The sequence below is a fragment of the Synchiropus splendidus genome, chromosome 14 (assembly GCF_027744825.2).
Source record: "Synchiropus splendidus isolate RoL2022-P1 chromosome 14, RoL_Sspl_1.0, whole genome shotgun sequence".
Classification (NCBI taxonomy): Eukaryota; Metazoa; Chordata; class Actinopteri; order Syngnathiformes; family Callionymidae; genus Synchiropus; species Synchiropus splendidus.
The window spans coordinates 945,519-970,154 of NC_071347.1; the positions used below are offsets into that span (position 1 = coordinate 945,519).

Below are 24,636 nucleotides of genomic sequence, written 5' to 3' on the forward strand. Positions count from 1 at the left end.
CCTAGATGAGGTGAGAGATATGAAGGTCCTCACACAATGGCTCTTTAACACCTGAATTACAATATTCATAAGTATCTCTAATGAATTTGAAAATGCCCAGATTTTATGTTTTATCTGTTATCTGTTGTTATCTTAAAAACTGGACTTTAAATTAGCCCGTAAATAGTGCACATGCACGGTGTATGGAGTAACAAAAATAAAATCAAGTACATGAACATTGTTTATTAAGTATCAGGTATTGAGACAGACATGATCACAATTACAGGCTAAAGTTTCTATGGATTTTCATATGTGAATCTACTTAACTGAGTCTATCACAGAGTTCTGGCATGATGAGTAATATATGATACAAAATTCTGATGGTTACAAAGATGTATACACAATTATAAAGCACATTTTCTAAAGTTTTGTTCTACATTTCTGAAGCTTGCAAATTGCTTATGTAGTAAACACAAGAACAGAAAGCAAATGGAATCTGTGTACAATTGCCTTTTCTAGAGGTATCCAAGAAAGACAAATTGATCTTGAAGTCCAGATGGATCATCCAGTAAGATGATGGCGGGCGGCAGAGTCATGCTGGTCATCACTGCCTTAAGATCAAAAACCGTGATGAGTGGTTGTTGGGCCATGGAGAGTCTGCGAGCTTCGTACCAAGTTTTCCAGTGACTGCTGAAAGGAGCGACGCGCCTTCTCCTCCTCCACTGGAGAGGAGCCTTCTTCTTCAACTTCTGCAATCTCAGCAAATGTGACTGGCTGTGTTTTGAAGCGAGCCTCACGTGGACGGCGGAAGCAGAACTTGCCTCTGGCTGGGCCCTTGGGTATCGGCAACCGCTGAGGGAACTCTTCCATGGCTGAGGTCATCACTTAGGCTATAATATTGTGGAAAACAGAAGCCTCTACAACCAATGGATGCAAGGCATCCATCAGTGTTGTCTCTCTTAAGTGAACGTGCAATTTGGTCCACCGACTTTGTGACAGTCTAGAAAAGGCTCTGTCCAAGTAATCCAAAATTCAAAATTAGTTGATTTCTCTCCTGAGCTCAGACACTTTCTGCTGTCTGTTGCTAAGCTGAGTTTTACTAAAACACGACCACTCAAATGTTCTTTTTTTATAGTTGTAACTCCCCACAAAGTACAACCTCCGCCCCCTCCCTGTTTCCATCCCATCCCTTCCTTGTCCTCATCCCACTCAGTAACTCATGGTTCTGGCTCATGTGGTAACTGTCAGCCGGTTACAGCACTCAGAATATACATGACAGGTGGCAATATTTTAGCAGCACTGAACTGCTTTTATTGAGACATCTGTCCTCAGGGATGAAAGTTTGAGCGTTGCTTTATTTATCAGTTAATAAACAAAAAAAAATCAAATGTTATCTAATACAATCTAATTGTTACTTTTTACTGAATTAATGTTTCTTACATCATATTGTATAATATCATATATCTTCTGGTACATTACATGTAGTATAAGCAGTATTTCTTTCCCAGACAAGTGTCAATACAGAACATGCATTTACAGCCATGCGAGAACTGAGAGCTATGAAAGTCTTTTCGTCTGATCCTAAAGTGGCAATGTTTCTACTTGACTTGTTCACTGCTGTCTCTGCTGTGTTACCAAGTCATTTTTAGGGGAAACAAATGTGCATATGCTTGTTGTTTGCATACAAGGGTAGTATATATGTTTGCGGCGAAACAAATAAAGTGTGGTGCTAAAATGGGTGCCTCATGTACTTCATGTATGGCGGAAATAGTTTTCAAATGAATTGATTGCCAGCAAAAGTGACTTGCTCATGTGTGAACACAATTATGGATGTCTGCTGTTTGTCATATTGGACTGTCGAAGTGTACCATGAACATATAGCTGGCCAAACCAATCAGCCGCGATGCCAATAATCGCGCAAGTCATGTTAGTCAATGTATTGTAGGAAAAAAACAATGTTTGTACCGGACTTGTACGGCATTCTTTGTTTTTACGTTTTAAGTGTCAATGTCAGTTACTGATTTTTTAGTGTTTCTCACAGTATAGTGTAGATATACCCAGCAAAATGGATTAACTCCAACATGAGCCACCGCTAGCATTTATCAGATAGAAAAAATAGTTTAGCCGATCCACTAGCATTAGCAGTGTTTATGGTCCGTCTTGTTTGGGCACGTGTAATATGTCATATGTCATGTTTTATTTGTAGCTGCTGCAGCAGAGTCTTCTTCTTCCAGCGCCACATTTCATCATACCCTGTGATTGTTGTGGAACTTATTGAAGAAGAATAGTTTCTAATTCTCTGTCCACAGTCAACTCAATCAAATAAACATGTGAATGGACATTTTGATGCTCACGCTGATTGCTGTTTGCTCCATATTGCAATGTCACAGGATGGCGTGGAGGACTCACAGATGAGGCGAAGTCGTGAGCTTGATCCTTCTTTATTGGTCTGTGCTCACTCATGCAGTCGGTGCAAACAACACACACATGCCCTCACCCCGGAACCGGAATTACCACCTCCCCATGCCACTCTCACGAGACGACCCCTCACCCCATCACACGAACACACCCAAAACCATTACAATATGAAAACACACAGTCATGATGTAATAAAGCTCGACAGGAAAACAGCTGCATCTTTGTCTTTGTGATTACACAGCGTTGTAACTGATACTTAGATAACATAATACCATACATCTTCTGGTACTTCACATGTACTATGAGTAGTATTTCTTCCAACAATTTAAAGAAATTTAAAAAGCTCAGAGCGAAGAGCAGTTTTGATAATTTCTCCCTCTTTTTTATTGTACTTTCTTGTCCCAGACAGATTGTCAGCTTTAGATTTTTCTTGTGGAAGATATACTGAGATACTGCCAGAGCACATGGGCTAATGAATTCTAATTACTTCCAATACTTCCATGCTGACAATGCCCAGCACTTATAAATTTTGCCCTTGTATTACCATTTTCCTCAGATTGTCCCCTATATTTTCGTTTCAATTTATTTTCTAGTCAAACTATCGATTTTCCCGTAACAGACGTTAGTACACTGTAGAGTCCCCACTATCCTCCGCCTCATCTGTGCAACCCTGGCACCAGCAGCTGAATGAGTTGGAATGCTCTTTGATACTAATGTCATACAGATTGACTGCTTCATTACAACGTTTTCCATGCTCTATAAAGCTTTCAGTTTGAGCCATTTGGACACTCAAAGCAGAACAATACAGTGACAGAAAACACGCAAGTGATTCTCTTGTCTTGGCAAGCGCTGCAAATGCCATGTTAAACTTTTACCAGGTCCCCATTGATGTGCTCCATAAAATAGAAGCAACCTTCTTCAGTTATTTACCCTAGCCTTTTTTAAGACCGTCACCCTATTTTAGGTATAGGTTCGCCTATCTTCTTTATTCTTAAAGCAACAATGCATAACATTAAGACCTAAATACAAGTGTCAGTATGAACAGACAAAAATCCTGGAGTCAGACTCTCTGGTAAACGCTCCCTTGGACTTTTAACTTTTACTGTGCGAGGCACCCAGAGGCGTGTTCTGAGAGTGGCATTACAGCCCCAACACCACCCCCACCGTGACACTTTACGGCAAAACGATCTCGGTAGCCAGCTGGCTTCCTTTGATGTTGATGCATTTACAGCTTGACGAGAACTGAGAGCTATGAAAGGCTTTTCTCCTGATCCAAAAGTGGTGCTGTATCTATATGCTTGTTGTTTGTCTGTAAGTGTAGTATATATGTTTGCAGCAAAACAGATGAACCGCAGTGTTAAACCGGGAGCTAGATATACTTTCTCTATGGTGAAAATTATTTTTCAATGAATTGCTTGCCAGCAAAAATGACTTGTTCAAGTTCTAACACAATTATGGATGTCTCCTGTTTGTTTTATTGCACTGTCGAAGCATACAGTGAACATATAGCTGGGCAAAATAATTAGCCACGATGCTAATAATCGCACTAGTCATGTTAGTCAATATACAGTAGCAAAAACTTGGAAGGCAATCTTTGTTTTTACCGCTGGGCTTGGGTGTGTGATCAAATGTGGGGAACTTATTTTGAGATGCAAACAAATGTGTACGTGTCCCTAACTCATTTTATTGTGTTTATCACAGTATAGTGTAAATATTGCCAGCAAAATGGATTTGCAAAATGGCTAATGTCCACTAGCATTTAGCAGACTTCGTCTTTATTATTGTACAGCGCTGTAGACAATGGTGGCGCACTGCCACAGCTGAAATGAGAGCCAATGTGATGGTTTTCAACATGTTTTTCATGGAAGAATCCAGTGATAAACATCACAATGACCGATGCCTGCTGCTAGCGGAACTCAACTAGTGCACTTCAGCCCGACATGTGAAGGAGATGAACCCGTGATGACACTGCATCTTACAGATTTATTTCTCATGACTAACATTGCTGACATTTACTGAATTGTCACCAATTCAGTAAATGTCCAAACTTTGCAGTTAAAATAAAGTTTTATTATCTGCGTCTTGCAGCTGCTTCAGTCCCTTGCTGGATCCTGCCTTTCCCCACTGGCTGCATGATAGATGCTTCTAGAGTTGCCTATCTAAGTATAAGCTGGATATTGTTGTGTAGATTGCTATCTCTGATTACATTTTTTGCTGTTTCGCCTTTCGTCTTTCTGCATAAACAAATAAATGTGGGATGGGCGGTGTCTTGTTCTTGGGGTTCTTGCAAGAAATGCAAACCAAGATGAAAATACGGATACTTTATTAACAGCGCAACATGCTCACCAACTTCTCTGGCCCTTCTATTTCCCAGAATCCTCTTCTTTTAATCACACCCATATAAGTTACGTCATCAGTCAATTACAACAAACATATCACAGATGGCGCCACACAAAATGAAATGTAAATACTGCTACAAACATATTCCAGGAATATTACATCCCCCTTCTTTAAAAAAAACAAAAAAAAATGTATATACTTCACAGGTCTAGTATACTCTGTCGAGATCAACAGGCATTTATACTTTTAATGATACAAACTTCGTTAATCAAAACAAACCTTGACCTTTCAAAACTACAAAATTCAAAATGTAACTTCAGGACAATTCTAACTGGCATCACAATGCAATATTTTCTCACCCTTGAAGAGGATGTTGTTCATCTCTGAAATTTCATCGCGGTAGTTCCAGTACTCTGCTATACTTTGAGGGCACATTCTCTTCTCTTTCTGCCAACCTGATTTGATCGTCTCTCTCAGGAGCATGAGTTGTGGATCATTCATGGTCTCTGCTCTGATTTGTTTGAGCTTGGCATCACTGACAGGTAAGTTGTGAACAACGGTGTGTACCTGCATTTCCATGCTTTTGCTTAGGCTGGCGTCTTGGTCAGGTAACGGCTTCCTGGAGAGAGTGTCTGCTACAGGGATATTCTTGCCTGGTACATGGACAATGGTGAAATCATACCTTTGGAGCTGAAGAATCATCCTCTGTAATCTGGGAGGCGCTGCTGCAAGCGGTTTTCTTATGATGGACTCGAGTGGCTTGTGGTCACTTTCCACAATGATGTGACGTCCATAGGCATATTGGTGGAAGCGTTTGCATCCGAACAGAATGGCATATAGCTCCTTCTCAATTTGCACATAGTTGACTTCACTTTCACTCAGCGACTTTGACGCGTATCCAATGGGTTTTCCATCTTGCATGAGGGTAGCACCCAGCCCAAACTTGGATGCATTGACTTGTAGCCTGAGCTCTTTGTGAGGGTCATAATATGCCAAGACTGGACCTGGATCTCTTGTGATCAGTTCTTTTACCTTTCTGAAGGCTTCATCGTGCTGTGTATCCCATATGAATTCACTTGACTGCTTGAGGAGTTGACGTAGGGGAGCATTGATGTCAGACAGCATCGGTGCAAACTTGGAAAAGTAGTTGATCATACCAAGAATTGTTTCAAGCTCACTCCTGTCTTTTGGTGGTTCCATTTCTCTCACAGCTGCCATTTTAGCAGGATCTGGTTTAACTCCATCCTTGGTGATGCAATGTCCAAAGTAGGTGACCTCAGTGGCACATATAGTACTCTTTTCAGGATTTAGTTTCACACCTCGCTCTCTGGAGCGTTGCAGCATTGCACGCAGGTTCCTGTCGTGCTCCTCTTTGCTTTTACCGTAGATAAGAACATCGTCTACTATTGCTGTGACACCTTGTAACCCTTCATAGGTCTCGTCAACTCGCCGCTGAAATTCATCCTGGCCAAATATCAGTCCAAATGGTAGACGGAGAAATCTGTATCTCCCAAACACAGTGTTGAATGTGGTCAGTTTGGACGACTGCTCTGTCAGTTTTATCGACCAATAGCCTGACCTTGCATCCATGACACTAAAGTAACAGGCTCCTGTTAACTTATATGTGATGTCATCAACAGTAGGCAATGGATAGTGAGGTCTTTGGACAGCCTTATTTAGATCTTTGGGGTCGAGACACACCCTCAGTTTGCCTGTGCGGGGCTTTTCGGCTACCACCATTGAGTTGACCCATGCAGTGGGTTCTGTGACTTTTACGATGACTTCCTGATCCTCCATGCTTTGTATTTCCTGTCTGAGGCGTTCTCGCAGGGCAATGGGGACACGCCTTGGTGGATGAATTACAGGTACAGCTTTGGGGTCGATATGGATGGTGCACTCACCCGGGAACAGCCTTATTCCATTAAAGACATCTGCAAATTCATCCAAGACTGAGTTTTCATGCGTGCTTGCGATGGAAAGCAGGAGCTTAATGATTTTGAAATCCAAACATGCCTGAAATCCCAGTAATGGTGGTGCAAGGGTGTCTATGACATGTACTCGTAGCATTAACTTGATGTCCTTGTATTGGCATCTGATGTAGCACCTGCCTCGAGCGACGAGCTTTTCTCCACCATATCCATACAGTGGGCGACGTGCTGGCTCCAGCACACTCTGGATTTCTTGGGATTCAAATATTCGTGTGGGAATGACATTCGCTACTGCTCCAGTGTCCACTTTAAAGTTCACTATTGTTTTATTCAGACCAACTTGGATGTTTTCGTATGCTTGCTCATTGTTGTCATTTTTCTGTGTGACTCCATCGATAAATAAGCTATCCTCGTCTCTATTGTCATTTTCGTCGACAGAATGTATTGACTTTCTTGTTTTAGACCTGCAAGCTTTAGCAAAATGGTTCCATTTGTTGCAGATTTTACATTGTTTTCCTTTTGATGGACACACTTCTTTGAATCCATGAGCCCTGTTGCCACAATATCCACATACTTTTGAGCGGTCTTTGTCTCCCTCTTGCGGAGTTCTGGAAAAGTGTTTCACTCGCTCGCGGCGCTCTTTATACACCAAATCTTTTGGAGGTTGGCGACCAACAGCGCAGGCTGCTTGTTCGCGATGACCACTGTTGCTGCTTGCGAACGTCTTAAGCTGTGCTTGTGCCAAATCATGAGCTGTGGCAATATCTATGGCCTTGTCCAGAGTTAAGTCTGACCCAACGTTGAGTTGCTTCTCTCTTACTCGAGGCGAATTGATCCCAAAAACGATGCGGCCTCGTATCATCTCGTCACTGTTCACGTAGTTGCAGTTCATCACGAGCAGTTTTAAGTCGGTTACGAACTGGTCAAATGGCTCTGCGATTCCTTGGCCCTTCTCATGGAATTTGTAGCAAGCGAAAATCACATTTGACTTCGGCGTGATGTATTCTTCCAAGCGATCATAATATGTTTGGAGTTTCTTACTTTCCTCCTCGGTTAGTGTCCAAGTGTTGTAGATGTCTCATCCTTTATCTCCGATCCAGAGGAGTAGATAGCTACACATCACTTGTTCTTCTTTTCCTTTGAATGGACCGGAAAACATGAGCTCCACATGTAGTTTGAATTTCCGCCATGCTTCAGGTAAGTTAACGGCACCCCAATCCATCCGAGGGGAAGGCACTCCAGCAACCTCCATCTTGTTCGGTATTCGGATTCACTCTGACACCATGTCTTGTTCTTGGGGTTCTTGCAAGAAATGATCAGGATGAACCAAGATGAAAATACGGATACTTTATTAACAGCGCAACATGCTCACCAACTTCTCTGGCCCTTCTATTTCCCAGAATCCTCTTGTTTTAATCACACCCATATAAGTTACGTCATCAGTCAATTGCAACAAACATATCATAGATGGCGCCACACTAAATGAAATGTAAATACTAGACTGCTACAAACATATTCCAGGAATATTACAGGCGGCGGGACCGAAGACCCAGTATTACGACAGCTTGCAATAGATTCATTTACCAGCGGCCCCTCCAAAAGGAAATATTGTCAAACTACACATAGTCACTTGAAATTTGATTTTCTTTTTTACACAACTGCAGTGGATAACATTTATATTAGGAATTCCATAACTATTTCAGAGAATTTTGCCAAACCTTTCAGTTCTTACAGGTACTGATGAAACTGTTGAAAATGTTGAAGACAAACATGCAGGTCTTTTCTGTCAGCATTAAATTGTTTTTTTTTTATTTATGTTATTTATATCTCCTATGAGGGAATGGGCACCATGCCCCCCAGCATGGTGCCATGGGAGAAAATATTGAAAAATAAACCATTTTCTGATGGGTTCTATGAATAGAATAGAATAGAATAGCCTTTATTGTCCTTGTACAGTGTACAACAAAATTTGAGCGCTACTCCCTTGGTGCAAACAATGTACAAAAGAATATATCAAAAAACAGTCAAGCATGCAGAGAACAACCAGTAGGTACTAAAAAATAAATAAATAGTATATACACAAGTAGCAGCAGTAAAAGAGCGTAATGACAGAAAGTAGCACTTATCCGGATGTAAACGTCAGTGACTTGTTATTGCACATAGTTTTTTCTTTATTGCACTGTGAGCGATGTGGTCAGTGATAATGAATTTTGTAGACTGTTTTATCTGGTTTTATTGTTTTTGTTCAATACTGAGATAGCTTTCGGGAAGAAGCTATCTCTGAGTCTATTTGTCCTGGTTTTGTGTGACCTGTACCGTCTGCCTGACGGTAGCAGGTCGAACAGAGAGTTACAGGGGTGGGACGAGTCCTTGATGATGTTGCCAGCTCTGCTAAGGTAGCGGGAGTTGGCAGGCTGGGCAGAGAGCAGCCAGTGATCTTTTGGGCTGTGTTGATGACTCTCTGCAGAGCTTTCCTCTCTGCAGCTGAGCACCCTGCGTACCATGTTGTGATGCAGTACGTTAGGACGCTCTCTATGGCGGCTCTGTAGAAGGTGACCAGCAGCCTCTCCTCCAGGTTGTTTCTCCTGAGCACCCTCAGGAAGTGGAGACGTTGCTGAGCCTTCTTCACCACCGCTGTGGTGTTTGCAGACCAGGAGAGATCATCAGAGACCTGCACGCCCAGGAACCTCATGTAGTGGACCCTCTCCACACAGTCACCGTGGATGTGGAGAGGGGCCGGGTCCGCTCTGCCCTTCCTGAAGTCCAGGATGAGTTCTTTTGTTTTTGTGGTGTTCAGCTGAAGGTTGTTTACTGAACACCATGTAGTCAGTCTGTTGACCTCATCTCTGTAGTGAGACTCATCGCCCCCTGAGATGAGTCCAACCACGGTGGTGTCATCCGCAAACTTAATGATGGTGTTTGAGAGATGGGTCGGGGAGCAGTCGGATGTGTAGAGCGTGAACAGGAGGGGACTCAGGACACATCCTTGTGGGGAACCAGTGCTAAGTGTGATGGTGCTGGACAGGTGGGGGCCGAGTCTGACCGACTGTGGGCGGTCAGTCAGAAAGTCTTTGACCCACAGGCAGATGGGGAAGGTGAGGCCCAGGTGGGACAGTTTCTGGACCAGGATCTCCGGGATGATGTGGTTAAATGCTGAGCTGAAGTCCAAGAAGAGCATCCTCATGTAGCTTCCCTGGTGCTCCAGGTGACTCAGCGCAGTATGGAGTGCTATGGTGATGGCGTCCTCGGTGGATCGGTTTGGTCTGTAGGCAAACTGGTGGGGGTCCAGAGTGGGGGGCAGACAAGTCCCAGACAAGTCCTGATGTGCTGACAGACCAGTCTCTCAAAGCACTTCATGACTACAGGCGTAAGTGCAACCGGCCTGTAGTCGTTTGGGCTGTCCACTGCTGACTTTTTAGGGATGGGGATGATGGTGGAGGTTTTGAGGCAGGGTGGGACAATGGACATTGATAGGGACAGGTTGAAGATTTCAGTGAAAACTCCACTCAACTGGTCAGCACATGCTCTGAGTGCTAACAAAAGGTGAAAATAAGTGTGATATGATATGCGTCAAAAAAATTTTCTACATATTTTTTTAATGCCACACCTCCAATGAAGCCTTGGCCAAAGCACAATAGTAATTTTCCAAAATTGTTGAAAATGTATTTTATTTTGTGATTTTTTTTTCTTCTGACACTGACAACTGATTTGGGTGCCACTGAAAATGAGGTAACAAAGTCAGAAAACTGAAAAACCAGTAGAACAATTGTCAGTTATTTGCACTAGTTCATGTATGGCTTAGATCAGGGGTTCTTAACCTTTGTGATCTCATGGCAAACCTTTTCCAAAACAAATGGGTATGGGGCCCATTCATGGAACGGAACTGATTATTCTGATTACTGATTCGATAATTACTGATTTCATTTGTGTGTGTAATAACCATACATGCAAACAAACTAAAACCTTGTGAAATGACATGAAACCATGTGATCGGTGCCAAGATATTTGTCATCAAAAAGTCCAACCACCAGCAGAAGCAGGTGCTATTCATATTCATCAAATTTGCTGAAGAAAAAAAAAGAATAAAAAAATACACTTGATGCAAACTGCTGAGAAAATCATAATTCACATTTTGAATAAAATAAACAAGACAGTCTAAATATCATAAATATTTTTCATAAATGAACTCTAAAGAAGACACAAATTTTCAGCTGTCAAGTTAATTCAATGACCTATTACTTTCACCATATGTGTGGCAAGTGTATTAAAACTGAAAGTCTCTTGGCGCAGAGGTGTTTAAGCGGCCCTATGGTTAGGAATCATTGGCTTAGATCACAAATATTAAATCGATGTGTACCACAAGGTCATCTGTGATGGTGGTTCCCAGGAAGCAGAAGGAGTCCACAATGGTGAACCAGCCAACATGACAGGGGACAGAGGAGCTGTGATTCTCCTGAGGTCCATGATCATCTCCACTGTCTTCTGGGCGTTGAGCTCCAGGTTCTTGTGGCAGCACCAGGACACCAGCTGCTGCACCTCCCTCCTGTAAGCCAACTCATCTCCATCTGAGATGAGCCCGATGATGGTGGTGTCATCCGCAAACTTGATCAGCTTCACAGACTGGTGGCTGGAGGTGCAGCAGTTGGTGTACAGGGAGAAGAGCCATGGAGAGAGAACACAGCCCTGAGGAGACCCGATGTTGAGGTGCCGAGTGTCAGAGACAGTCACATTGGGTGGGCTTGACTGTCATTCCTGATGCAGTGCAGCCACCAGTGGCACACTGAATTTCCTCACCAGGGAAGCATGGCACAGCAGCGACCAGTGACTGAGCATTAGCTGAGCTTTTTCCAGCTTGCTGCTACACGGCATTAGGGCAAAGGGTCCACAAGGAGGTGGGTGACGCCAGACAGAAGGCAAGGGTATCACATAGTGGTAGGAGCCCATTAGAGAAGTCTGCCCTAGCCACTGTGTTGTACCTGACATATGCCTCAGGGTCACATGGAAAGAGTGGATTCTAGGTCCTTGACCAAGTGGCTGCAAAGCCACACCATCTTAGGACATGTGAACACCTTCATCTGCATCCTTGCATACATTGAAGATGCGTCAGTTTCATTGTTGGGTGGGAGAACCACTCCTCACTCACCACTCAGGTCTGTCCTCCCCCGCAGACTTGGAAACAGACACAACGTCTCATCCAGAGGGTAGATGCTGGGGGTCGACCCCACTGGGCTGTACTCACATTCATCTAACATCAAATGCATGGTGTCCTTGTTTGCAGCCCCCAAGCAGCGAGCTTCTCAGTGAAATGCCAGACATGCGGGACAACAGATGAGCAGCTGCAAGAGAGCAGGAGCCAGACACACAGCACCAGCTAGAGCTAAACAACGGGTGTGGGAGGAGTTAGGAGAACAACAGTATGCAAAAGCAGACACAAAAGTTGACTCTGGTGACCAAGACACACCTTGACAAATACCCTCCATGGAAACCCAGCTAGACTTCTTAGCCAAAAAAGAGGTAGCTTCTGTAGATTAAGCTCGCGAAACCTCATGCCTCAGTGCCACTGTCTCAATATAACCCCACAAATCCAGGAAGCAAGATACTGTGCTCTCTGAACAGAGAGGCCAATATAGCACACGGTTTACGAGCATCACAATAAATAAAACAGATGAAGCCAACATATGCATCTGTGATGTCTCCTTCTGGAGGAGGGTACTATGCTGAATGAAGTTAAAAAAGAAGTTAAAGAATGGCCGATGACAAAGAACTCAGTTCAAGATGATGTTGCCTTGGAAAAGAACTTCTACTCTGGCATTGACAAATGATTCACGATTATATTTTAGGTGCAAGTAATGCAACGCCCCTTTACTGTCATCAGCTTTGTCTACATTCTCCCAAACAAGAAATTATTGTACATAAACAATAGCCAAACCAGACCTCATATCTCAGTCTCAGCCAAGTTGAGTATAAGTGTTATAAAACTTTGACCAACGATCACACTTTGTGCATCATCACTGTCCCCGCAACTCCATTTTTCTTTGCATGAACTTGCTGAAATGTGGCTTTTTGCTTCAGCATCGATCAATGGGCCAAGAGTGAAGTCATCCATTCTGATTGTTTCTTTTCTTGTGTGTGGGGCGCTTTGACTTATGGTTGACTGCAGATATAAAGTTTGAGCAGAAGAAAGTGCAAAAGAAGAAATCAGCAGGTTGAAACCCCACGTCAGGAATTAATCATCACAGCGTAGAATGCAACAAACATAAAATTCAAACAGAACTTTGTGCAGCATATGCATTTTTAATAACAAATAGAAAATGTAACTGTAGTGCAACAGAATAAACTGCCTGCACTATGAAAGTGAAGTGTTTTTCCTCCATTCAAAGCAGTTCCTTAGGGAGAGGTTACAACGGGTAATTACAGAATTCACATTTCAACATGGCAAAGGCACAATTGACAGTGAAGTAACTGCGCCATTTTTTAATAAGAAACAAAGATGTGTGCGCTATGAAAACATTTTTGAAATACATTTAAAAAAAAAAATTCCACTCAGTCAGGAGGCCCTAGAGATAGTATAGTAAGAAGAGCCTCAGTCATTGTAAAAAGTAGCTTAGACGATGCCTCAGTGGAACTTCCCATAAATCTGGGTTTCATAACATGAATACACAGATTGATACCTAAGCAAGCCAATTGTGAGTTTGTACAAGTCTAAAATAAATAACGGTCCAGAAAAAAAAAAAAATACCACCACCATTTGCACTGCTTACAACAGCAGGATTTATTATCAGTACCCTTTTTCCTGTCAGTGTTATACCTAATATACCTTGTAAGTATTCATCACATACACACGTTCTTTCCACAAATACTTCACAATCGCACATGCGCAACATGGCAGTGAGGTCAATTAATCATAATTATAACTAACAGACAACACCTGAAGGCTGTACTAGGCTAGAACTGGGCCACCACCTATTCAGTTTTTGGACCAGCACCATTTTGCTGTCGTAGCTTACGACGCTGCAAATAACCAGTACGCTGCAGGCGGTTCATCCTCGCACCTAAAAAGATGACAATGTTGCTTGGCACCAATTTGGTGGTCACCCATCCCTGCAAGGATTAATAAGAGAGAGAGAGAAACAAAGTCAATCAAAGGCTTTAAAAAAAAAAAAAAAACAGTGAAAGAGATGTCTGGAAGACCACAACTATTAATTCAAAACTGAAATTTTTTTAACAGTGGCAGAGCAACATTTAAAAAAAAAAACACTGAACAGAATGCAGACAAAGACGTGACAGAGAAACAAATCAGAGGTGAAAGGTTTGACATCGACTTGTCAAGATATATGCCATCTTGAGAAGTAAATCTCTCTCCAATCAGCAGCGGTCCAGCTCTTCATATGTTTTATCAGTTTGTCAAGACATTTCCACTTCGTTTCAATGCATATGAGCATGTGAGGTAATCTTTTATTCTCGGGGCGTGGCGACTCATTTAAGGCGTGGGAACTACGCTTGTTAACATGTAGTGGAATTGTTGTTTTTACAATACATTTTCGTAAAATGTATTTTATTTTTCAAATAGATTTTGTCATTTTTAATGTGCCCCTGTGATTTAATCTCGGCCCCACGTTGGACCTTGTAGCACACAGGTTTGGTTTATGTTCATAGTTCATCTCTCACAACAGTGCCTCTATGGTGTCTGTATGTTGACTTAATGAAGTCAAAAACTATTTGATCTAAAACACAACCAACTTTCTCTGGGTGTGATGTCTTACCATAACAGCATGGGGAAAGTAACCATTAGTTTGGCTTTGCAGACCAACGGTGCTTAGTTCAGCTGCCACATAGCGTTCGGGGGTTGGCTTGTCGAGAGTGGGTTTCCGAATCCGGGTCATTTTAGTGGCCACAAAGAATGGCAGCACACTCTGCAGGGTTTAGAAGACAGTTTGTTAACACAAACCTCTCTTCACAAACCAACCAAATATCTTATCAGCTACTAACTTGGATGATGATGCCCTGGCGTCTGTATTCTTCCTGAAGACCACGAGAAAAGAAGTCCACAAAAGCCTGAAACCAGAAGGAACAGGGTTTAGCTGGACAAAGTTACTGTTTGGTTGAAACTTGAGCTTTGATTCCAGGTGCAAATTCCCCAAGTGTAGCCCAAAATGTAATTTGAAAACTAAAGGTTATACCTTCACCTAATGACTCCTATTACCTAATAAATTATTATATATTGATCCCCAAAAGCACTTGTATAAGTATCGGTGACAAAAGTCATAAAAGAAAAATTCAAAATTAAACAGCAGAATTGTTGAAATCTGAAGTGGCAGAATGGGAGTCGACACAGACCTTTGTAGCAGAGTAGACCGTTAGTAGAGGTACAGGGTACATGCCACTGGCGGAGGAGATGTTGAGAATTACACCTTTGGATCTAAAAACAAACAAACGAGGATCAACAACATAAAAATATATTTTTCTTCACAATTTAGGTGAATAAAGTATACTTAATTTTTTTTTTTTTTTATTCTTATGACAACTGCCAACTTCAATCCCACAGGCTACAAGGTAATCATTGCAGGGGTGATGATACTTGTATATTCTATTTTTTTTATTTTTAAATAAAAAAGTCACTCACCTCTCTGCCATTCTGGGCAGCACCAGCCGGGTCATCTGGAACAACAAACAGTTGTCAAAAATGGTGGTAGTGGGACAGAAAAGGAATAGGACGGCAAGATGGACATTATTTGGTGAGAAGAGGGGCGTGGGTTATGAGCATGATACTATTGTTGCCTCCTGCTATTTTGAGAACAACAGATAACTATACCAAGAAAGAAACAGAGGAGGTGAAGCTTGGACAGAATTCCCTATGCTTACATTTCAAAGTCAACATTGGAAAATGTACATTACGGGTATTCAAATACCAACCTGACACACTGAGGTCATGTTAACGTTGATCATGTTTGTGATGAACTATAAAAGAAAACAGAGTTTGTGTTACAAACACACACTGGAATGAACTGGAATTGCAAATTGAAGTCCTTAAACAGACTTAACTCACATTGTCAAGATCAGGAATGTGAAGGAAGTACTCTGGGTAAGGGTAGGACACACCAACATTGTTGACTGTGGGGGGAAAAAAATGCAACTCTTAATATCTCCACAGCAGGACATTGAATTTTTGAGATTTAGAAAAATCTAAATTTTTCCTCCAATATTTCATTTTTGAAGAGTTATCCCACCGCCACCGTAAGTTGAAAGTAACACAATATGTGTGCACAGTGCATGGAATAGAGACTAGAGCAAGCAAGTGGGTTAAATGCACATAGTTTGCATTTCACAAGAGGATGCCGCACATATTAGTGTGCAACACAAGCAACTTGCGGGCTCAGATTACCAGTTTCCATCCAGAAAGGCAGTTTTTGTTGAAGGAGACGACATGAAGTGTGTCAACTGAATCATCCTGGTCTCCACAAGACAAAACAATCCTATGGCTGGGAGTGAGCTAAGATCCACACACTCACTCCAACATGCGCACCAGTTCCATCACAAGAATATCATGTTTCATGCCAACTTTAAAATGTACTTCAGTAAGTACAAGTTCACATGCAAACATTCAATGAAAATTAATAAGTGCTAATCAAAAATTTGATTACCACCTCAATAATACGAATGAAATAAATGCATGACTGACATGAGAACTTTTGAACTTTCTTATCAAGCCATACAATCAAACCATTTTAATTGCCATTTGAAAACCTGATCTCCATTATTGCCATCACCCACCAAGTCCACTTAAGAGAAGCCGAGTTATAAAGAAAAAAAAAAATCTTACCCAGCACTCCAATCTCCAGACAAGCCAGTCCTTCCTCGATCTTGGAGTAAATGTCAGTCCTTCCAAAATCAACTGCGATGGTCTTTGTCTGGACATGAAACTGCTCCTCTGCAAAAAAGAAAGGGTAAATGAATCGCTGGAACAATGATTAAAGATGTAAACAATGTCTGCAATACATAACAAACTAGGGGTCCCATTTGACAATTACCTGTTTTGTTGCATTGCAAAGACTACTGGTTCAGGCCAAAATTCTAACTGGGTGACATTGACTGCAGGACCACAAGTCAGATTGGTTGTAAAGGAGAAACTTTTTCAACAAGTACTTAGAAGTTTGGTGGAGATTATTGTCCTGTCTCCAGGCAAATCATTAAGGATGGTCACTCTCCATCAGAACTGGCTCGGTGGACTTGAATCATAACTGTGCATAAAGTTGATGGACGGAAGTGTATAAGTGACCGAATAAGTCATTATAGCACGAAAATCCTTAAACAATTGTCCCATGGAACCAATAATGTCTTTGGAAACAACTCAGTGAGCGTCAAAAAAATAAATAAATAAACATAAATAAGAATAACCTACCGAGTGACCTGGCCACATCATCCAGCTTCTCCTGAGAGCGACTGATCAACATCATTGAAAAACCCCGGCGAGCAAGCTTTAGTGGGGATGGGGGGTGGGGGGGATGGACATTAACACATCACATTGTTAAATATGACGATAAATTTGGTCATTTCAGCGATAACAATAATGATCGATTATTCTATTCTATGTGTTGGAAACACAGTACGTTGAAACTGTTTTATGATTAAACTTATCAGTGGAAATACATAAAATACAAGTCAGTTGTCAGTTAATTGTGTTGACATACTGAACAATCACGACGACTGATTAATCAGCGTTAATGCATGCATTTGCAAAATAAATTCAATACCTTATGTTTCATGAAAAAGGAAGAATAACCTCACCTCCTCAGCATAGGACTTCCCAATTCCATCTGTAGCTCCTGTAACAACTGTAAGGACAAGGGAGGAACAGTTAGGGGACATTTGAGGTTTCCAGTCAATTTAGTTCAGCCGCTCTTAGTCAAACATTCACATTGAGCAACATATTACTTCTGCTTTCTCTGCTAAAAACAGTGCACATAAACAAGATGCTCTTGAGAAAGCTTTGCCCAAACACCAAAGTACAAATCCAGCATCTTAAAGATCGATCTGTGCATTTGGACATACACATGAGGAAACAGAAACGTGGCCTGTGTATTTAAAGAGTACATTTCAAAAGCAAAACATTTAAAATATTGTTCAAACTGTTGGCTTTTCTTTGCTTTACACTGAAGTATGGTTTTATAGTCTTAGACTATGACAATGTCCTCAACCATTAATACATGTACGAAACTAAAAGGAACAAAGTGACAGAAGCTCTCCATCACACATCTGGACCTAGAAAAGCTTTTTTTTTTTTTTTTATACAGTAAAATAGTGGCCAGCTGTTTCAGCTGAACAAGCAAGTGAGTTTTCACAACAGTTATGATGGCATGTTATTTTGTACAGGACAACACCAGAATATGACAGAAAAAAAGTCAACCATAGGAACCTGACTTAAATTGACTTAAATATCAAAGTAATTAATTTCCATTTTGATGTTTTGTGTTTTTGTAAGACAAATATATCTGACACTAGCTACACATATCTAGCCTAATGTTACTTGAATAAACTAATTTACTAACATACTAGTTGAGGCCACGTGCTTATCTGGGGTTAAAGAACAAGTTATTTAAAAAAAAACAAAAAAAAAAACACTTTACCCAAGTTACCTATGGAGCGATGAGATGTCACTGAATGTTTAATTGTCAAGTGTATTGTGTAAAATATCGTGTAAAAAAGATAAGAGAAGCATGTCTGAAAAAAAAGAATGAGAAAGTGAATAAAGAACACCCACAAGAGTGGAAAAAGATGAGTTCAAGCAACTGGCATCTCACACTGTAACAGACAGAGATCAAGAGGGACGAAGAAGAGTTTCCAAGCACAGTGGTGATGACTGTCACAGTTGATTTAAAAGAGGAGGCAAGCAGCAGAGCACAGAGGGTAGAGAACCAGAAAAAAAAAACTGCAAGTGTGAGACACATATTTGAGACATTTAGTTTGCATTTGGGACCATAAGTAGATGGAAGGAGAGGTAAATAGAGTGCATCATTTAACGTGTATTTCACAAAGCACTTTTGTTGTCTCTCATTTTACTGGACATGCTATGAACTATGGTGTTTGTAACTATACAAATGGTATAAATAATGTGTTAATGTATACATAGACTACAAGTCCAATTTGAAAGCCGATCACCCGTGCGAGAATTCACAGGAATTATTACCTTGATATAACTCCAACACAACAGGTTTGTTTGAGATACTTTTGATCAACAAAGTGAAAATAAATAAATGGCTCAGTCAAATATTTCAATAACTGATTAACTGATTAACCTGATAGCCTAGTTAGTCGTGGTTTAAGTCATTTTCCTTCAAGTTGAACTTGCTGTTAGCAAGTTTTGAAAATTTTAACTCCACCCCTTCCCCTCCCTGGGAGCAAATGAGTATTGGCATTTGTGTGTTTATCTTTGTTAAATGAAGTACAAGGTCTGTTAAAAATGGTAGCTTATAGTAAGGTTTCAAATATAAGAGCATATTTCAACAAAATCCTACTCGAGTAGATGACATGAACCATTTGACAAAGGGCAGAACAGAAATCACACCACCGTCTAAGCTGGCCAAACAGGAACATCTGGTATTGCCAGTGAACCTGCCGCATACTGACTTTCACCAACCTCCTCCCATGGCCTCTCAATCATGACCTGTCAGACTGGTGACTTTGAGTCCTCAAAACTGGTTTCAGGGAGTGGCATCATAACTTATATATAAATAAAAAAAACATTTCACTTAGTGGTAACTAAAACGGCTAACAAACCTGAGATCCTGATTGGGCCATGATCCCGGTACCTGGTTCGGGGTTGCGATGGTGCCATAACAACACCCAGTGACCGCGAAACAATCAACAAAAATCAGTATGCACCGCTACTCCAGGATATAACGATTACAAAATGTGTACGAAATTGACAAAAAAGCCTCATTTGGTCTGAATCAGAAAACATTTGGACGGAAATTAAAACATGATTTAGGTGAAGTATGGTTAGTTAAAACGAACATAAAATAAGGGCCATGTAATAAAAAAAAGGCAGTATCAACATGGTCAAATATCGGCAGAACTATTTGAATGAGTCAAGACTAGCCTTTAGAAAATTTATAAAGACAATATTAAACATAATAAAGATGCCGCATGACAAGGCAATTCAAGACAAAGCAAAAAGGCTCGGGACATGTAAGAGCTGAATGTTAGTTGCGATTTCCCTGCTTCATGCGGATGGTAACGTGGTTTTATAAACTTTATTGAGGTTGTCGAAATCACCAACAACAACAACATAAATCACATCCGGGCAGTAATAATAATTTAACAAAACAAAAAAGACGGTGTTAAAAAAGGACCAACCTCTAGTTCATTCATTTTATGTTGATCGTTGCCAAACACAACCATTTTCCCGGTCAATGAAATCAACCGAACGTTCATCTGAGCCTGTCGCGCAACGCCAAACTTCTTCTCAAACAAAGAAATGCTGCGATTCGTCCAGAAAAGACAATCACGATTTGAGTTTCAAACCTGTGATTCAATTAACCATTTTGTTTCCAAGCCTAAAACAGCTGCCTCGCATCTTGAAAATGAAGTTACTCACCTGCCCATCTGCCCAGGCTGGGTGAGAGCAGCTGTCCATTACCCAAGACCCAGACTCTGAATCCGGAAAGCAGTCTGTAAAGGAGCCAGAGCGCCAACGATGCGACGGTGAATGCGCCGACCCAGAAGAGAGGCGTCTCGGCCATGCGCAAGGTGTCCCGGGTCTTATCCATAACCGCGATTCAGCGTGTATTGGCGTGTGTGATGAAACGCGCGGAGAACTCAAACAGTGCGCAACGTGCGACGATATCCTGGCCACACTACGTAGGACGGCCCCTTTATAAGGGCGCTCTTCTCTCCCTTCTGTCACGTTGGGCTGCCCTGTTTGCGTTTCATTGGTTTTTGGTGTTGTCAATCAAGAAGATCGTTCACTTCGTCCGGCTCCTCCCATAAACCGGTTTCACGGTGAGAAGACCGGAATTGCTTTTGATTGGGCACGCATTAGAACAGTTGTCATCAGAACAGGTTTGTGACAGGTTTGTTGGTTTCAGTTGTGATTTGGAAACCCTGGTTTACGCAGATAAACTGCCCGAGCCACTCTATGAATGAAGTGACAGTTTCACTGGTGATAGTCTAAATAGTTAACAAATTCAACAAAATTAACAATAAAGGCAATTACTGTTCAAACAGAAAACAGTGAAGCATTTTCTCTTATAGCATGTCAAACAGATGTGGAAGGAACAGGACTTAAATACCACTCCTATGGTCAGAAAACTACCAAAACGTAAATAACTTTCTTGAATTAATACTTTGAATTAAAATCACAAAAACAACCACCTTCTCTCCAGAGCAAGTGATCTCATTGTAATTTGTGTCTGGATTTGTACAAAATTATGCCATTAGACTTTCTGCCAAGTAGTGGTTTTTTTGTGTGTGTGTGTCTGTGTGTCAAATAGATAGATAGGATGAGGAGTGATTATCGACAGATGAAGTGACTTGTTTCAGACTTCACATAAATCCCTTTTCTCCCACACATCAACTGAGTTCAATAAACTCTTAGTTTTAACCGCTTGTGTTTGTACGTTTATTTTGGAATCATCTAACAGTTGCTCAAAATCACAAATTTTCTTGTTCTGTTATGTCACTGTTTAATTTTTGTATGATTTCTTGATTGATCAATTGAACAAGGATTGCAATAAGTTCTTTCCCAAGTCAAATATGTTTGTGACATCAGAAAATAAAATGAATTTCCGTATGTGATGAAAAATTCAGATCAAACACTTCATTGGTATTCGACCAACAATTGCAAAGATGTAAAAAGCACTTTGGTCTGATAAGGAGAAAAGAGAGGTTTCCAAAACTGAATTTGAGGACACAAAGTGACTTTGGACTGTCAGCTGTAATGTATGAGATTAAGCATTTTTTTGTGGCTGTGGCACAATGTTGAACAGAAACAAGCTGCATTGCCCAAGCTAAAAAAATAACCATAATACATGGTTTTCTTTGGACAAATCTGTGTAGTCGTTGCATCACTGCAACGTGGATGGATACCTAGCTTGAAGTTTTGACGTGGCATTACAAAAGCGCTGAAAGCTCAGCTGAACTTGCTGCCTTGATACCACATCATACCACAGTTGTTTCAGGTCAAACAGGTTGGTGAAACAGAGTTGAGTGGGGATATTACATCACAGATTTGATTTGATAGTAGAAATGCTCTATGGCAATACTCAAATGACTGCATTTGTGATTTAAAATACGATTCTATGCACATTATCTAATGAAGTGATTCTGTTTTTCAGTAGAAACAGATTCAGAGAGAAAAAGAGAAGTAAAATTTTTAACAATGGAGTGGTGAGATGAAAAAGAGACTAGAGTAAAAGAATTACTGATAGAATACAGTAAATTGAGAAATAAAAAGAGAAAAGAGAAAGGCCAATAAGAAAATGCATGCGCAAGATGTTAAATGATGTATAACTTTTTAATACTGTGCAGCCATATGCTGTCTTCCAGTTCCTTGTCGGAGTCGGGAAGCCAAGTTCAGCTCGATCCAATTACCAGTGACCTCACAAATACGAAAGTCGAAAGAATGCCCACGATATGACATGATACAAAACAGATATAAAAGAAAATTTCACCAAACTTAAATAACAAATTTGATAAAATAGGATTTGACTGAAAAACAACATGGGCCTAGCGTGACATTGTGGTTGTGTTTTGCTGTGCAAATAAAAAGAAAATAAATGCCATGAGAACTCTGGGCTTACATTTAGTCAAGCTTAAAATAAATGTCAAAATAAACGTTTGTACATAACATTTGAGTTGTTATAACACAAATTTAGGGACGTTAATCCAGGACATATTTTGAGGATGTGGACTACATCAAAGTCCACTGAAGTAAATTTGGTTTGACTGGCAGCAGTAACTTAATTACATTTTCATTGTAAACCACAAAACAAATTGGATACAATAAAATGTTTCCTATCCCAGTCACATGACAGATGATAACTTAAATGCAGTGCCTCCAGGATTTAGATTTTTTATTAATTGTTGATAAAGTTGCGAACGCAGAATTGTGATTTCCTGGAGCGATTGATTATGATGTTAGTTTAGGCAGATCTTTGCAAAATTTTAATGAATGGGAGCTCATCTTTTCACAAATTTTTTAACTTGGAACCACAATTAATCAATTTTTAATGAAAATTTGTCCTCAGTTTAGACAGAAACTTGTTAGATTTGCATAAAATGTCTACACAATTAGGCATTTGACATTTAAATTCACTGGAGAGCTGCATAAGGGATTCATTACTTTCATTTATTTCAAGTCGTGGTCTCCTGGACATACTCTTCTAGGCTCATTGTTCCTATAGACTATAGTAGCAATGTTATACAGTATGGTATAGTTGACTTGAAACTAACTGCAGTATCAAATAAATGTGCTCCAAAAATGCAATCACACAAAGATAAGATCGACTTCTGTTATGGAGTGAGATAAGTAGATGCCAGGGAAACTCCTCAATAGTGATGTAAAATGATGCAGATGAAGGTTAATCAAAAGAAAAGTGCTTAAATATGCCTCTCAGGCTTGTTAGTGAGAGACAGACAAAATTCCTGAATGTGGCCCAGTTGTTGTTCAGTTTGCAATGCAAGTCTGACAGGTGGATGGATGTCAAGGCTTGATGAAGTAGGAGTAATACAAGTCTTATAAAAAAAGATTGATTCAGACTGTGTTTTCCTTTTATTAATAGTTTGTGTTCTTGATGGTCGTAGTGTTCATTGTGCAACTGTACATGGTACATAGATATTGGTTCTATTTTTTTTTAATCTTTGGTGGCAGCCCTACGCTGAATGCGCATAAACAGCAAGCTGGATATTAGATTAAACAACACACTTTTTCTGTTGTTTTTGAGCACTCTTTTCAGTCTCTTTATTCACACTCAGTAATTATTACAGCACAGAGGCGGCGGGCTGGCGTAGGCTTGCTCATAGCCCCGCAGCTCTGCAGCTTCGTGTTGGGGTTTACCCCGGTGAACGAGAGGGTCGTGTCCCTACGCCTTCGAGTTAGGGACAGGTGTCTCACAGCGGTCGCGGCTTACGGGCCGAACAGCACTGCAGACCACCTGGCCATCTTGGAGTCACTGGGAGCGGTACTTAGTAATATTGTTTTTTTTATTTTACATTTTACATAACAGAAAACACAAATCACATTGCAGTATATAATTCACTCGAGTATGGTCTCTAGTATATGTTTATAATACTGACAAACCACAAATTATAATACACATCTGTATATATATACCACAGAACAACAACGAAAAAATCAAAAACAAAAAACAAAAACAACCAACAAAAAAAAAAACAAAAAAAAAAAAAGATTAGATTGAGTGATCTATTTATTCTTTGACGATCATCCATGACAGACACCTAGACGAGCTACACAGATGTTTTTACTGGGATGAAAGGTAATCAAAAAAAGGTTGACACACTTTCTTAAACGTCCTAATTTTTCCAAGTCTTTCAAATCTTATTTCTTCTATATGCAACAGATTAGCCATGTCAATTAGCCATAAGTCAACTGATGGTGTCGCTTCCTTGTTCCACATCATCAATATATTTTTCTTCGCAATAATACTTCCGTACCGAAATGCACGGGTCTTAAGACGGCCTAGGTCTGCAAGTTGTTTTGACCAGCCTAAGTTTGCAGCATTGGGATCAGGTTCTATATTGCATCTGAAAATCTCAGAATGAATTTGAAAAATACGGGCCCAAAAATTCCTCAGTTTCGTGCAGGACCAAAACACGTGGGTCAGTGTACCATCACTCTGATGACACTTAGTACATCTTGGGGAGGAATCTGGGTAAAACGAATGCAATCTAACCCGAGAGTAATGCAATCTATGAATAACTTTGAATTGGATTAATTGATGTCTGGAATTTATTG

General features: G+C 40.6%; 2 protein-coding genes across 3 annotated transcripts; both read right to left on the bottom strand.

The window, feature by feature from the left end:
• Positions 1–267: 267 nt before the first annotated feature.
• On the bottom strand, positions 268–861 carry c14h11orf96 (chromosome 14 C11orf96 homolog). The gene has a single exon (XM_053885989.1). The coding sequence runs from the start codon at positions 859–861 to the stop codon at positions 598–600; it is 264 nt and encodes an 87-aa protein (XP_053741964.1). The 3' UTR covers positions 268–597.
• A 12,078-nt stretch (positions 862–12,939) lies between these two features.
• Positions 12,940–20,507, bottom strand: hsd17b12a (hydroxysteroid (17-beta) dehydrogenase 12a). 2 transcript variants are annotated; one of them, XM_053886689.1, is made up of 11 exons: positions 20,260–20,507; positions 17,451–17,497; positions 17,065–17,140; positions 16,486–16,593; positions 15,712–15,776; positions 15,579–15,623; positions 15,289–15,323; positions 15,003–15,084; positions 14,655–14,720; positions 14,429–14,578; positions 12,940–13,766 (listed from the first exon to the last, which is right to left on the bottom strand). In XM_053886689.1, the coding sequence occupies exons 1-11, from the start codon at positions 20,429–20,431 to the stop codon at positions 13,629–13,631; spliced, it is 984 nt and encodes a 327-aa protein (XP_053742664.1). In that variant the 5' UTR covers positions 20,432–20,507; the 3' UTR covers positions 12,940–13,628. The 2 variants fall into 2 exon arrangements, with proteins under 2 accessions (XP_053742664.1, XP_053742665.1); XM_053886690.1 differs by lacking the exon at positions 20,260–20,507 and adding an exon at positions 19,440–20,233.
• Between the last annotated feature and the right edge of the window lie 4,129 nt (positions 20,508–24,636).